The sequence below is a fragment of the Pleurodeles waltl genome, chromosome 1_2 (assembly GCF_031143425.1).
Source record: "Pleurodeles waltl isolate 20211129_DDA chromosome 1_2, aPleWal1.hap1.20221129, whole genome shotgun sequence".
Lineage (NCBI taxonomy): Eukaryota > Metazoa > Chordata > Amphibia > Caudata > Salamandridae > Pleurodeles > Pleurodeles waltl.
In genome coordinates this window covers 690,293,642-690,307,961 of record NC_090437.1, presented here as the reverse complement: position 1 = coordinate 690,307,961, position 14,320 = coordinate 690,293,642, and the positions used below count along the sequence as shown (strand labels likewise).

Genomic DNA, 14,320 nt, shown 5'->3' with positions numbered 1-14,320 from the left:
AGATGCCGTGCCTATAGGTGAATAATCCACACTAAACGACGATGGCTGCAAAAATACAAAGTCCCAGCCTCAGAACTGTAACCAGTGCGCCAACGAAAGAAAAGAAAAAAAAATGAAATAACTAATGTTCTTCCCCTGCAGCACAGTACATTGTTAGCCTAACACAAAAAATATAGCCAAATACCCAAAGTTGGAAAAACGGAGCTGGTATTTAACAACATACTCTGCCAGGGTTCTTTGCTTGACGAAAAAATGACTTTGCTGCAGTTTTAATGAAATGATTTATTTTTTATTGCATGTCTTTTACACTACTCAGAGAAAATGAAAACTAACAATGAAAGTGAACTAAAACACGGACAGTGTGCTTTCAAAGAATAGATGACATAAATGAAGCCAAACCCAAACAATACAACACAGGACCCTCAACTCAAGGCCTTGACTGAGGTTCAAGAACAAAGTTGCCTCTGATTGCCAGGCACTTGATTTCTTCTAAGGGGCAGGACTGATGAAAAGTTGATATTTTATCCATGTAATACGCTTTCAGATCACACTGTTACTCATACCCAGCTTGACTGGTAGCTCTGCCGTACCTTAAAAATAGGACGAGAAATACTCATGACACCTGCATCCTTTCTTCTCAATTGTCAAATCCAGCCAAAGTGCATAACAAAGGAAGAAAACACCAACAAGCAAAAGACTTCCCAAGTACTGCAGATCAAGTTTGTCTGCTCCGTCAGCAGAGAGACCCGACCCCTTGTAGTGTACGCCATGCAGCAAGCAAAAGTTCAATGGCCATGATGCTTGCACAGAAAATGGAATTTCAGTTTTGTGAGAGGGGAGGAACAAGACATAACAGCGGGAAAGAAGACACTCTTCCAACCTTTGTACAAATAAATACCCATATTTATACATTTATATATAAATTAAAACCCCACCAAAAGTATATTAATTAATTGAACATTGCCAAACAGCCTGGGCAGCATTGTTTCCAGAGCTCTGAAAATCACTAGTAACCCGATGTGAAGATTTCCCCCAAAATGTCTATAGTTTTTCTAAAAACATTCCATTCTGGCTTGACCCATTGACAGCATCCAGTGAAAACTGTGGATGACAGCGGAGCCCACTGACAGGGTAATGGCACTGCCGCTGTATGTCGGGCACAAAAAAAAAGTTTTCAGAAAGGAGTAAAGGGCAAATAGATCTCACGCTCTTCAGCACAAAGAAAAATACCTACAGTTAAAAGTTAAGGAGACCTATTTTATTTCCTATATTATGAAAAATTCTTAACTCAGAAAGGAGCAACCTAGAATGTCAACTTCTAAAGAAGCTGAAAACATATTCAAAGCACCACTCCCTGCCACCCCAACGTTTGTGAATGTACCGTCCCATTTCCAAGTACTGCCCGGGCAGGTCTAACCAACCAACAAAACTACACACAACAGGGATGAGAGGAAGGACGGGATGGGAGAGAGGGTCTCCTTGCAGTAGTGTGCTTCAGTCATTCTTGGTCTAGCCATCATTCAGGCGGTCAGTATAGTTCTTCCACCCCCTCGTGACATGCTGAGGCAAGTGACAGCGGGGGCAGAGTGGGCTCAGTGGGATCAGTAGAGACGGCCACCGGCCCAGACTTGTGACGATCATCAGCCGCAATAAGGGTTACGCGTGCTTGCTCCATCTTGGTTTTGCCCGCATCCTTCTGACGTTTAGTGCAGAGCATCTGTTTCTCTTTATCTAGAGCTGTGTTCTAGAAAAGAAGCCATTGAAAGACAAGGTCAGTTACATCGACTGATGCTTGATCATCTCATTAGAAGAGCAGAGTATGCGAAACTGTGCAGCATGCACTATGAAGAGAAAAGGAGAAAATCCTCTTGTTCTAACAACTTTGCCTTGTAGATAAACAATCACACTAACAACATGTGTTCATTTGTTGTTATCCTATTTATTAAAAAGAGAGAATTCACCTTATTCTAATCTACAGCTGTTTCTTTGAACAAACATCAAGGAGGTGTGAAGCATATCTCAGGACTGGCACCACCTCTACCTCAAACCTTTGTGCAAGGGAGAACTCGTTGGAGTGCAACAGCTCCCACCTAGGTTACCGGTGGAATGGAAGAATTCAAACGCTGGTGCAGGGAGCATGCTGCATGGCGTGCATGGAAGCGACATACACAGTGGGAGAGTTTGAGGATGGGGTAAGCGTGGACCAAAGATGGCAATTAGAAATAAATGTTATACAGAGCAATTGAAAATTTGGAAAGTGGAAGAAAGACAAATTCAAAACAAACAGACATGGAACAGAGCGAATAAGGATAATTTGCCCGCATATGACAAAATTCAATCGGTTTTGTGATTTTCATTACCCTATTGCCTTGTATACAGCGGTGGGTATCCATCAGTAACGACAGCATATGACAACAGACTAGAAAAAGAAAACATGCAGCTAATATCTACATAAACATCTCCTTACAAAGATTTAGACAGGCACCTTAAAATAACTTCGTCATTACATCTCAGCTCAGACCTGTCCGTGACAACAGTACCTAGAAGTTCAAGAAAAGTGCATATGCCTCTACAAACCATAGCAAGGCTCAAAATGGTGACCTTCACACAGAAGCTTCAAGGTCTCAGTTGAAAACCCTTTAAATTCAAAGTAGTGGTCGGATATCTTGGGTAAACTACAATGTCCTAGCCCCACAGATTCTCAGGACAGATGGTCTGCTGTATGGTCACTTCTAGGAGGTCAAAACGCTCTCCCCACTAATGAACAACTTAAATCCGGCACCGGATGGGGGCAAGTGGCGGATTTAAGTGGTCACTATTTTAAGAACCTTTCTGCACATTCCTACTATACTAATACACTGCAGACATACACATCCCCCAACTAAGTAAAGCCACCAACAGCACTACTTTTGGGACCAATTCAAATACTGGTTACATAATCAATATTTTAATCTCTTGTTTGTTTTCACCAGAGAGGCCCTGAAAATGGAAGATGCCAGCAGGGGTTTTAAAAACCACCTCTGTAATACCGGTATAACAGAGTCTAACACATATTAACATGTTATTTTCCTTTCTGTGAAACTAACTAAGCCAGGGAAAAGATTAGCATTTAAAGAAGGCGTGTAAAGGGGTCGTGAGATGAAGGATCTGGTTGACTGAATGAAACAAACAATGTCAGTGGCATAATGTCCTCCAAAGTGAACATTCAAAGAGTGAAACAATGGCGAAAATGTAATAAGAGTCAAAAGGAATGCAAGAATCGGCCTGAAATGTATGGCTGACGTGACAGACGAGGGGTGACGAAAAACGAAGCATAGTAACAGCCTCATGCAACATCGGAACAGACGAGAGGGGGAGACCTTCTATGAGCTTTTAACACTGGAACACAGCTGAGGGTGGGGCAGAGGCTAAGCCTACAGACCTGGCCCACTGCCACATTAGTCAACACTTCACAAAAAACATGACACTGCAACTCACAGCTCAACAAGGACAGTACACCTACAGAGGAAATTCTAACAAACATTATTCTTACAGAGGAGGCATGCAAACCGTCCACATAATGTAAAGGCCGTCGTTGTACAGGCAGCAAACCATCCGAAAACAGCAGGCCTGGCACAACTGTGCCTGAATTCAGTCATGTTGGTTGTATGGTTCAAAGTAACAATACCCTTGTTGTGGCAGGAGGGTAGAGAGGCAGTCACTGGGGCCAGCACGGGGCGCTACAATATGTATGCAGGAGATACACATTAATCCCCGGTACCTACAGGGTCAGCGACCCCGATGGGCGCTGCTAAGAGATGGCGCATGGTACTAAGAGTAGCATGATTGCCAATGCTTCCGGAAGGGGAAGGATCCGGAGCAGACTTCAGAGTCCCACCATTAGACATACTGTTCAACCAACAATTTCCATGAATTTACCATGTCCGCGATAGTGGCTTTTTGCACTTTGAGAACCACCTGTAGGCGACACAACAACGATACAAAGACTCGTGATGGAAGAGCAGCGACCCATAATGAGCATTTTAGATTGCAGCAGTTCAGATGCATTCATAGAGTCCGCAGTTTCCTGTTTTTTTTTTTTAATGTTTAGGACAAGGTTCGTGATCAATAACTGTTTGCCTCAGCTCGTGCCTCACCTAAACCATACGACTGATAACAAGAGGGATCTAGTTTCTCCTTTTCTCTTCATTTACCCAATAAATGTATAACATTATTTATTTGTGCAGCCAGAAAACAAAACAGCATTTCAGATGCAGTTAGTACATACCCTCACCTTGGAACTACTCAGAGGAAAGCAATGCAGGCGGTGGATGGGAGAGAGGAAGGAAGGCAGGAAAAAAGCGAGGAACAGAAACTACACTTACTTTAAGCAGAACTAACAATTTCAACATTTATCATTTATTCATGTAAAAAACAGAGTTTCAGAAAACAACACACAAAATGTTTATTTTAAGCATCGCGACATTTCTACAATAATAGCTTGGCACTCAGCGAAACGAAAATCTGGAATCGCGAGGCGCTCTAGTAATCTTCCACCACGTGGCGCTGCTGCACCACAGTCTAGCAACTTGTGGACCTGCCTTCCCCTCATTTAACACTGCCATATGCATGAAACATCCGCCTGCTTACTATATTCAAACGCTTTATGTGATCTACTGCACCGCATTTTGTAAAACGTACTGGTTAAGCACATTTTAATGCCACCTTTATCTTTTTTTAAAGAAAAGTGCTGCCATTACAAGGCAATATACCTAACAAGTCAGTATACCTGATTTTAGATGGTAAAGGTCGTTTTTTAAATAAATGTATTTCTTCCAGATTTAAGAGTGGACTTTAGAGTTTAATAGCCTCTGTTGAACTTCCTTGCAACTTAGCGAGGGGCAAGGAACACCTTGCAATACGTTCACATTCATTTATGTATCTCTCTCTGGGTCACCAACGCTCTTCATAGTAAAAGCGGCTTCTCATCAAAACTAGCTAAGACGACCACCTGCTCTTCACTGAGCGCCCAGGGCAGAGTGCCTGCACAGCGCCAGCAGCAACTATGCAAATGTTGCTGCCAATCAAATCTTTTCTGCGAAGACTGGCAGTGCTCCTAGCAGGAAACACCTGCAAACTACCTGGGGCCGGCCTGAAATGGCATTTGTTCCAGGGGCTTGCTATCATACCACAACATAACCCTTTCAAGGTCCCTTAAAGGCTGTGGAAATACTGTAGTCTAGACGTAGGGAAGCTAAAGTAGCTAATTTATCGGTGACATTTTCATAATCTCGAGGAAAAGGATGCATGTTGTTCTTGCAAGCTGCATAAGCAGTGAGCCAGAAAATCTGGGCGAGAGAAGCGATTTTAAAGAAAGATTCCCAAAGCGCCATTTAGTATGAAAGAGAGACCCAGACAGAGAAGCGAAGAGCCCGGTCCTGTGGGAGCCGAGAAGCAGGTTTAATAGACATGCAGCCTGGAGAAGGAAAGTTTGTTAGGCTTGAGGGGCTGTCGATTAAAATACAGTGTCTTTTATGTACCAGGCCTCTGCTTCAGGCTGATCTCCTGGGTCTCGGGGTGTAAAGGCGCAAAGGCCTCGCTTTACAAGACCAAATCAAACTGTCAAATGAGAAGTAAACAAAAGCATCAGCTTCACGTCACTGCCCCAGAACACCACCCCCAACACAATACGAGGTGGCGCTGACTCAGAGCCCACCCAGCACGCACCATCCCCATTGGTCTCCTTTAAACATGCACAAGATGCTGGAAAATCAAACACACCAACAGGACTAAAACACATTTCTAACAGAACGTGCACCAGGGCAGATTAGGTCTTCCTGACGAATTGTAACCTGAAGAAATTAAAATCAGTGAAAAGCAGCTGACAAGTTGTAAAGTTCAGCAAATGTAAATTTGACTCAACATAATTGCAGGGACGATAATGGAACCGGTGTTCCAATCCTGTAATAGTTTGTTTCTTAATTTAGGTTTTTTAAAGTCTTAGTTTTTTTAAACTATTTTAGCAATTTGAAAATGGGCCAAACGACAATCTACAAAAATATCTAAAGGATTTGAAACTGGAAAACAAAAGTTTCAGAAGCTGTCAATTCTATTCTCACTGCATCTCCAGCAAGTCTAAAAGGACAGGGTGCAAGGACTAGCCAGTAACTGGTGACCTCCTAAAAGAGTAGACAGTATGAGGGAAGGAGTGCAAACGTCTCCACAAAAAAAACACAAGCTTGGATTCTTCAAAAAGGGTGTTGTAAAAACAAATCCAGGGAAGGGAACGTTCACGTAAATTGACAAATCTGAATTCGTACATGTCTACATGCCCATTTTGAAAGCATTTGAAAATTGTTGGTTTTCAATTTTTAAGTTGTTCAAATGCATGAACCATCAAGAAAAAATATTAAAAATAGTGATTCCCAGGGCAAGGTGCTAATCAGCACTCCGCATATTAATTACATGACTACAGGTAAAATACCCTAATTAAGTTTGTTGAGAAAGATCTTGAAGATGAGGTAACTTCTTTGATAAAATATCTCATAGAACCTTTAAATAGCCTACATGCATGCATCACAGTATCAAGAACGGCAAGACAACTCCCGAGTCATCTCATGGAGCTGCAACCGACAAACACTCCTTACATCAGTCATGAGTAACGCATGCACCACTGTCCACACACCTCGCTGGGAAGGACCTCAAAGGACACTTCTGAGCGAACACTGCAAATCTTGTCTTGATATTTGTTCTCAAAAGGTTTACCTGCTACTGAGATTGAGAGGCTTCAAATGAGCTGTTCAGGCGTGTGTCAATTCTGAAGTGTGAAAAATGTAGGGACAGCCCAGCGAGAGGCGTTTTGCACGTTCACTAGCTCTATATGCTCTGTTTTTGACTGAGGGGATGTTTGCCCACTTCTCGTCTTTATTATATACATTAAATTTAGGAGACCCATATCTGCAGCCAACCAGTTGCCACACTGCCTGAGATGTAGGATTTTGAAAGATGAGTTGATCCAGTGTGTCTCAGACCTCCGTTACCATACAGATGATAGTCTATGCATGCTCGTGGCTGGGAAGCATGTATCAAATGGGACTGTCAATAAACCTATGTTACAGTTTGAGTGGTGAAATGAAAAGGAATTTTGTTTTGGACTTCATTTACTTGGACTAATTATGTTTTGGTTTTCCTAGGATAGAAGAGAGGGGAGAGCAGTTGGTTGATAAGTATATTTTCCTAGAAACGTGACCTCTGCGGATTTAATCACTTACTGTATCACAAATGGGTAGAAGTAAAGTGATTAACTTGCTAAATCCCCCTAACAGCCAATCCAAACTAGAAGGCAACACACACTTGTGTAATATCTGCAGTTAGGCCCACATTGTTACTTCTATAGATTTGAACAGAAAATAACATGCTGTAGTAATAGATAGATTTCTAGGACTTAAGTAATATATTTTAAAATGTAGTTTGTCACTGCTATGCCATCTTTTTGAGCATCTTACGGACGTTAACATAAGAAGGGCATGTCCCACCTATGCAGTCATTCCTTTGGTGCTATGTTCTAGAAACAAGGTAACATTTTCCTTTTCGAACACAGTACTGTCCCCACCTGGTTCCGACACTGGGACCGGGTGCACTAGAATAAGATGGTGGACTGAACAAATGTTACCTCGTTTGTAAATGCTCAGCAAAGATAAAGTGAGGTCACACAACTTGACACCCATAAGTAAACTTTGGCTCTGTACTGTGAAGACTTAAAGGCATAGACTGTACATTTTCAGTTGGACAGAGGAAGACCTGAACACTTTGCTCATCAACCTAGGCAGCTCTCCTCAGGCTGGCTGATCGTCCCTCCTAGCCACTGTTTCACTGCACATTTTTCAGAAATGTTTGTCAACCGGTTTTAAGACAGCCTGACATTTTATGTATGAAAAGTGGTTATTGCTGATGAATGAATGTGCACGATCAGGGCACTTTCTATCAGATTCTCCAAAAATTGTAAAAATCTGAACAGCTTTCTTAACAGTTAATCTGCGTCTGACTAAAGAATCATATCAAAAGGATAAATAATACAAAAGGGAAAACCGTCTTCAGATAAGCAACAAAAGACCGAGTTTTTTTTATTTGCTAAGTGATCAAATTAGGACATTGCTTACCATGATGACGGAAACACCCGCCGTTGTGTTGTTCTGTTTGGGTAATGAATTAAAGTGCTGCCGCAGTTTACCTGTCACCTCCACCTGCAAATTATTCTCCTGGGATGCATCATCCTGCAGAGAATGACAAACAAAAACAGGGCTCTGCTTGTAAATTCAGGAGCACATTGCAATGGAATCATTCACTGGCAGGCAGAGCAGTCTGGGGACATGAATCTTTGTAGTTAAGGGAGCCCAGGGGAAGGGAATGTGTATTGTAATGTACTGAAGACAATGTTAACCCTCTTTGAAAATAGACTTTATAAATTATTAGGGAATATCCACATTTTAAGCAACTACATTTTCCAGTGTACAAATTAAGTACAAATGTTGATTTGAAGTTTCAAGACACCCAAGGAAGCCCCAAGATCCCCACCCATCATGCACTGTCTAAATGCACTGCTTGGAAACCCCGCTATTCAGAATGGAGACAATGTACTTTAAAAAGTCCGAAAAAGGCATTTGGGGTGTGTTGCAGAAGTCAGCTCTCCTTAATAACGGAACTGATGCAAAGATGGTCTTAACCTTATGCTACACAGTAAGGGAGGTCATTGTGTCTGGGACGGGTGCTGTGCGGTGTCTCAACCCTCCGGTGCAGCAAAGGTTAGGGATGTGATATGTCTGTGCAGGACTACAGCATGCTGCTGCTCCATGGCATCTGCTGGCCCCCACACCCTGCCTTCTGAACCTGGTCCCCCTGCTCCCTTTCTAGATAACTCTGTGGTTGTGTGAAGCAGGGTCCAGGATGTCAAGCTTCCAGTGGTGCAGTTAGTGGTGGGAGGGGAGCAGTGAGATCATTGGTTGATGGAATGGCAGCTGTACTAATGACTTATTCTGGCACTTGCTCGGCCGTGTCGAGGATGAGGCATCTGAGGTAGCTGGTATTAACAGAAACTTATGGCTATGAAGAATTGGCCTAAGGTACTGGACAAGGTCGGGGAGGAGCTAGTCCATACTATGAGCTGATATGTATCGTAGTGCGCTGATGCGCACAGCCGTAACCTGACTGGGATTTGCTGTGAAATGCTAGGAGTTATTATGGGTCACTGAAAATGTTTTATATGACAATGCTAGTAATGACAATGATGTAGAAAGTCACAATGGTTAATGCAGACAAACGTGGGGAGCCCATATGACTGGTACCACTCATGCCATATTGATCCACAGAGTACTCGTGGCACAGGCACTACTGTGAAGATAAGAAACTATCACTAACTTTGGACCTATATGCTTGGGAATATGTGGAATTAAGCTGCGCAGTTTAACTCAACCTTTGACGGCAGAATCCCCCTTCGAATCCAGCTGCAGATGCACGAGACATATCCTGTTTTGGGTATTGCACATGACAAAAAATTAAACAAAGATGTTGGCTCCCGCGAGTCAGTAACTGAACGGGAAAAGATGTTACATTTGGACCAATAGAGAAAGCTTCATGTTACTACCATGAGATATCATTTCTTATAGTCTCTGCGCCCGACCTAATAGGAGAGATAAGAGGAACAATACATCATCGGTCTGTGAGCCAGGAATGGATCCTGGTGTCTCCTTCCCCCATCTCCCTCAAGCCTTCAAAAGTTTAAAAAAAGCAGGAGTGGAAGCAAGCTGAGGAATCTCTTCTGATCCACACACTTGTACAGAGGCAGAACTAGAGGAGGGGCAGATGTGGGGTGCTAGCATCCATATTCGGAAATGATCACAAGCTTTACAGACAAAGGTGAGTTTAGAAACCCCATGTGCTCATTTCCTTCTTCCCTCTATTTTCAACCACTTTGCAAAATATATCCCAGGAACAGGGTCTAGCGAACCACAAAGTACACACTATTCAAAATACAGCTGCTGCTGAATGTGTTTTAATTGTTACTTTCCTTTTTACAAATTTGCCAAATATTACTGGCTGTATGGGCTCGTAAATGCATTAGTAAACTCTGCATTACAGAAAATAATCCTTGCAGCAAATACGCCCAGTAGTTTTGAAAATCCACTATACTGTGACCAATGATACCGCCCTAATATACTCACAAAAACTATCTGTCACTGCAGTGGTTCCCAACTCTTGCCCATGACATACAGATTTCAATACAACCTGCACCCTGAAGAGTCCCACATCGTTTTACATCCATTTACTTAGTGCCCTGTCTGCTTCTGTACAGGAGTAAATTAAGAGCCAGGTCTGAAATTAAAAATGATCAGAAAAAAGTACCAAAAAAAAATCTGTGGTTCGATAAGAGCAGATAAAACCAAATGTAGGGTCCGGCTTGTGGACTATAACAAGGAATTGCATTTTTCTGGGCTCCAGATTCTAAATTAAATTTGGCATCAGTAATGCTACACAAATTCAAACGAGATAAAGGCATTACAAACATTATTATTTGTATTAACTATAGCGTGACCCAAATAAAGTGAACATTAGTATTTAATGTGGCAATCTGATGTAAAATAAAGAAAAACCTCTTCCATTTTTGTGAATCTTTATTTAATAACATGAAAGAACATAGTCCCAGATAGATTATTTTATTTGCCCATTATAATGTGAAAATCAGTTTTAAAATTCATTTGATTCAGCTTCATCATTAACCCCCGATACATCATAGGTCACATATATGTAGATGAGGAGTCCTGCATGACCCTGTATCCCTCACGTAAAATTTAATTTAATGGGGGATTGTGGTGAGGAAGGACAACGTCTGTGCGACAGTCACCTCTCCGATTCGCCTCACACTTAACCAAAGGAGAAGGATGAACCGCCTTACGTGTCACAGGCATGTCAACAAGGATATCTGCACTGCTTTATGGCAGAGAGGAGGACAACCGCACCACAGTCCACTGGAAAAAGTCACGGCTACTTCTCACTGCAGTTAGTACACTAGGAACATGAGTGTGGAACTCATACCACCTAGGTCACTATGTTTTAGAAGAAGACTATTTAATGAGTCTGCTTTTGATCAGACTCTCTGAGCCCATGTCTCCTGCAACATGAATCTCTTGGCTATCAGTCCTCTGATTGATCATGTCAAAGATGATTCTCCTGTGACCCTGTCTGAATAAGCTACTCAAAATCATATATATCGTTCATTTGTGCAAACTGTGTGGTACCAAAATAAGTAAGCGGCGAGATGCTGATTTCAAAAACAAACTTTTAAACATATTTGCATCAATTATTGCATTAGGGCTAATAACAATGTTTCTAAAATAGCCATTGATTATGAACATATCTTACATGTCTAAGCATCTCCCAAATGAGCTCCAACTCAGATGTGTATCCAGAGATTAAGACCATCCTGACTGTGCTAATTTTGTCATTTGTAGAGAGAGAAAAATTGAGGCTTGTTGCTGTACTTGTACATGGCACAATGTTCTTAGACTGGCTTGTTGCTGCTGTTGACCAGACCCAGTTCAGACAAAAACTCAGTTCCACCAAACTGGGCTGAACTGAGCAAGAGTCCCAAGGAACTAACCCTGTTCTCTTAAAACCTGGAATATCAAACTCAGTTTATAAAGATAACACCTCACCTACAAAAGAATATCTGCAAGACTGTTAATTGTTTGCTTTCAAAAGGACATATCTATAAAAATATTTAAAACTTAAAAAATGGTTAAAAACTTGACAAGGTTACAGGCAGTTTCTTTTAACTTAACAGGCAATTTTTTATGTTAATTTTTTTTAAGTTAGATTTTTGAACAAACAGGACAATTGATTGCCTACAACCAACGGCCGACAGGATAGTAATCACGAGAAGGAACAGCTTAACAAATAGAAGAACCCTCAGTTGACCCATGTGTCAAGTGCCCTGGTGGAAGCAAGATGCCTGTGAAGACCCCTGGCCACCACCGCGTGCGTACCATTTGTGCGTTAGAGCTTCCAATGCATCACCCTGAGGTACCTAGAGCACATCAATTCTTTGATTTCTTCAGCCAAGAAAGAAAGACATGGACCGTGCTTTTTAAAGTCCTCTCCCTTATGCTATAATATCACAGAGATCTTTTCCATTCCAATTTTCACCCAAATCTTATGTACCAGCTGAATGCGATTGCAAGCCTTGTTCGTACCCCACACTCCCAGGATCATCTGCTTAGCCATGCACAGTAAAATTGTAACTATCTTCCAACTGAGGAATTTCTAGGCATAAACGAGACTACCATCTACTCCTAAAATTATATATTCTGGGAGTTGCAGAATCGTCCAATTCATGCAAGTTTTGAATTTTTAAAGACAATTATAAATAATATTTCTCGCAGGTATCATTTAATAAAACATGTCAATATCTGAAAGATCAAATAATGAAGATTTAGTGTAGAATCAAAGCTAGCGTGTATTACGCATGACGATTTGGCTCTGTCAAGGCTTGTTTTAAAATGTAAATGATCAGTTAATGGGATAGAGCTTGCCAAACGCTCTCAGTTTTTGCACACAAGGGAGGTGAGTCCTAGTGAGAAGTATTTGTTTATTCAAGATTATGCAGTCTGGTGAGGTGGATAAGTGTGGAATATGACCAAAATTCTTTAGCAACACACTGTGCTTATTTACAAAGTGTAATTTACAGTAAGTTTGTAAAATCAACTGATTGCTTCTTAATAAATATGTTGCCTCTGCCAGACCCCATTCACAAGGTTCTTTCTGGGATGTGAAGATTAGAATGAGCCACACTATAATGATAACCATAGCACACGCAGCGCTCTGCTGTATCAGAACTCTAGCTATCGAGGATGCTGGCACATTCAGTGACACGTCTTGATGAAACACAGACCACGGAGTTACATTTTTGTGAGAAACAAAATAGGAACAGTGACCATCTGTGTAGCTTCAAGCTCCCTCCTGCACCCTTCTAGGTAAAACTCTTTTGGGGGAGAGGAGGCTGGACTGCTGAAACTCTTTGATTTTCTGTAGGAAATCGAGACCTGGCTGTGCAGGTTGAACACCCCCTCTTAGTTGCTGGAGGAGACAAAAGTTACTTAAATCATCCCGTCGAGTAATTGAAGGCTTGCCTTGCTGAAATACTGATTTTCTTGCACCCCACCCAGCTCTGAGAGATCTTGTGACACTAAGTTGAGGTAATTCTCTTCGTGGTACTCAGGTCTCTTACGAGGAGGTACCTTCAGTTGGTATTTTCTACGTGCTGTTTTATGTTCCCTCTGTGATACTTTGTTTATCAATAATTAGTCCATTAGCTTGGTTGCCGAGCAACTGTTACTGAAGTTTGAATGGGAGGTGAGAGTTAAAGCCGTTGGTTCCGGGGGATTCCCTTGACTTTTATGCCAGTAAGGTGAACTGCATGAACTGCTGTTACAAGAGAGACCGTTTTGAAAGCTCCTCAGAAAAAAGTTGAGACAACTTGTTCACTGTTGAGTAACTTTAAAACTCGTTTTCAAGTTGAAAGGTTCTCAGGGGTGAAGCACCATTTTCAATTCTGAACTATAACAGAACAATGCTCTATGGATAGAAGGTAGTGGATTGGAACAGGAGTGAAGGGAGTCCCCGTTTGACGTTGCCCTCCTGCCGTCTCATGGCGAATCTCCCTGACCCCAAATAAGGAGCTGCCCCTCTACTATTTCCTCACATGCTACTGCTTATTAGACTTGTCAATACTATGTTAGTTTATGATGTCTGGAATTGAGTATCAGGCAACTTCTCTCTTATGGATTTTCATTAATTATTATTTTTTCCCGTTTTTTTACTGGCACACAGCAAGTGACATAGTAAACATAGCAGCCTCTTTAGACCCGGGAGGAATAGATTTATAACAATAACTAAACTGAAAATCTTGAGGTACACATATAAGAACACATAAGGACAGGAAGAGTCACAGAATACTTCCCAACAGACAATAATGGTAGGGATGGAAGCCGAGCGTGTTCATAGACTCAACATTGCAAAATAATTTGGATTGATAGAATGACTGTCTATATGACGACCACCCTAAATAATGGGTCTTAAATTTCTAATAAAACAACGGCTTTCCTCAGATCGTTTACATGAAAAAAAAATATTTGTTAATACATGACACTACAGAATTGCGTTCACCCAGGTACCATTCATCACATCTGAGTAACATCTCGTCAACACGAAGTGATGAGGGTTAAGTGAGATGACAGATGAAATAATTCAAGTCTACAAATATATGTACAAAACACTTAGTAGGGTAAGA

At 41.6% G+C, this 14,320-nt stretch overlaps 1 protein-coding gene across 5 annotated transcripts in view; it reads right to left on the bottom strand.

Annotated features, from left to right (window-relative positions):
• Positions 1-267: 267 nt before the first annotated feature.
• The window catches only part of DCLK2 (doublecortin like kinase 2), a 482,935-nt gene continuing 468,882 nt past the window's right edge, over positions 268-14,320 (bottom strand). For 4 of the 5 annotated variants that reach the window (XM_069242636.1, XM_069242637.1, XM_069242638.1 and 1 more), the window contains 2 exons: positions 8,139-8,252; positions 268-1,744 (listed from right to left, as the gene is read on the bottom strand). In XM_069242636.1, the coding sequence (XP_069098737.1) occupies positions 1,529-1,744; positions 8,139-8,252 (330 nt within the window). In that variant the 3' untranslated portion in view covers positions 268-1,528. Of the gene's footprint in view, positions 1,745-5,519; positions 5,599-8,138; positions 8,253-14,320 lie in introns of all 5 variants that reach the window. The other variant, XR_011205402.1, reaches the window with a different exon arrangement.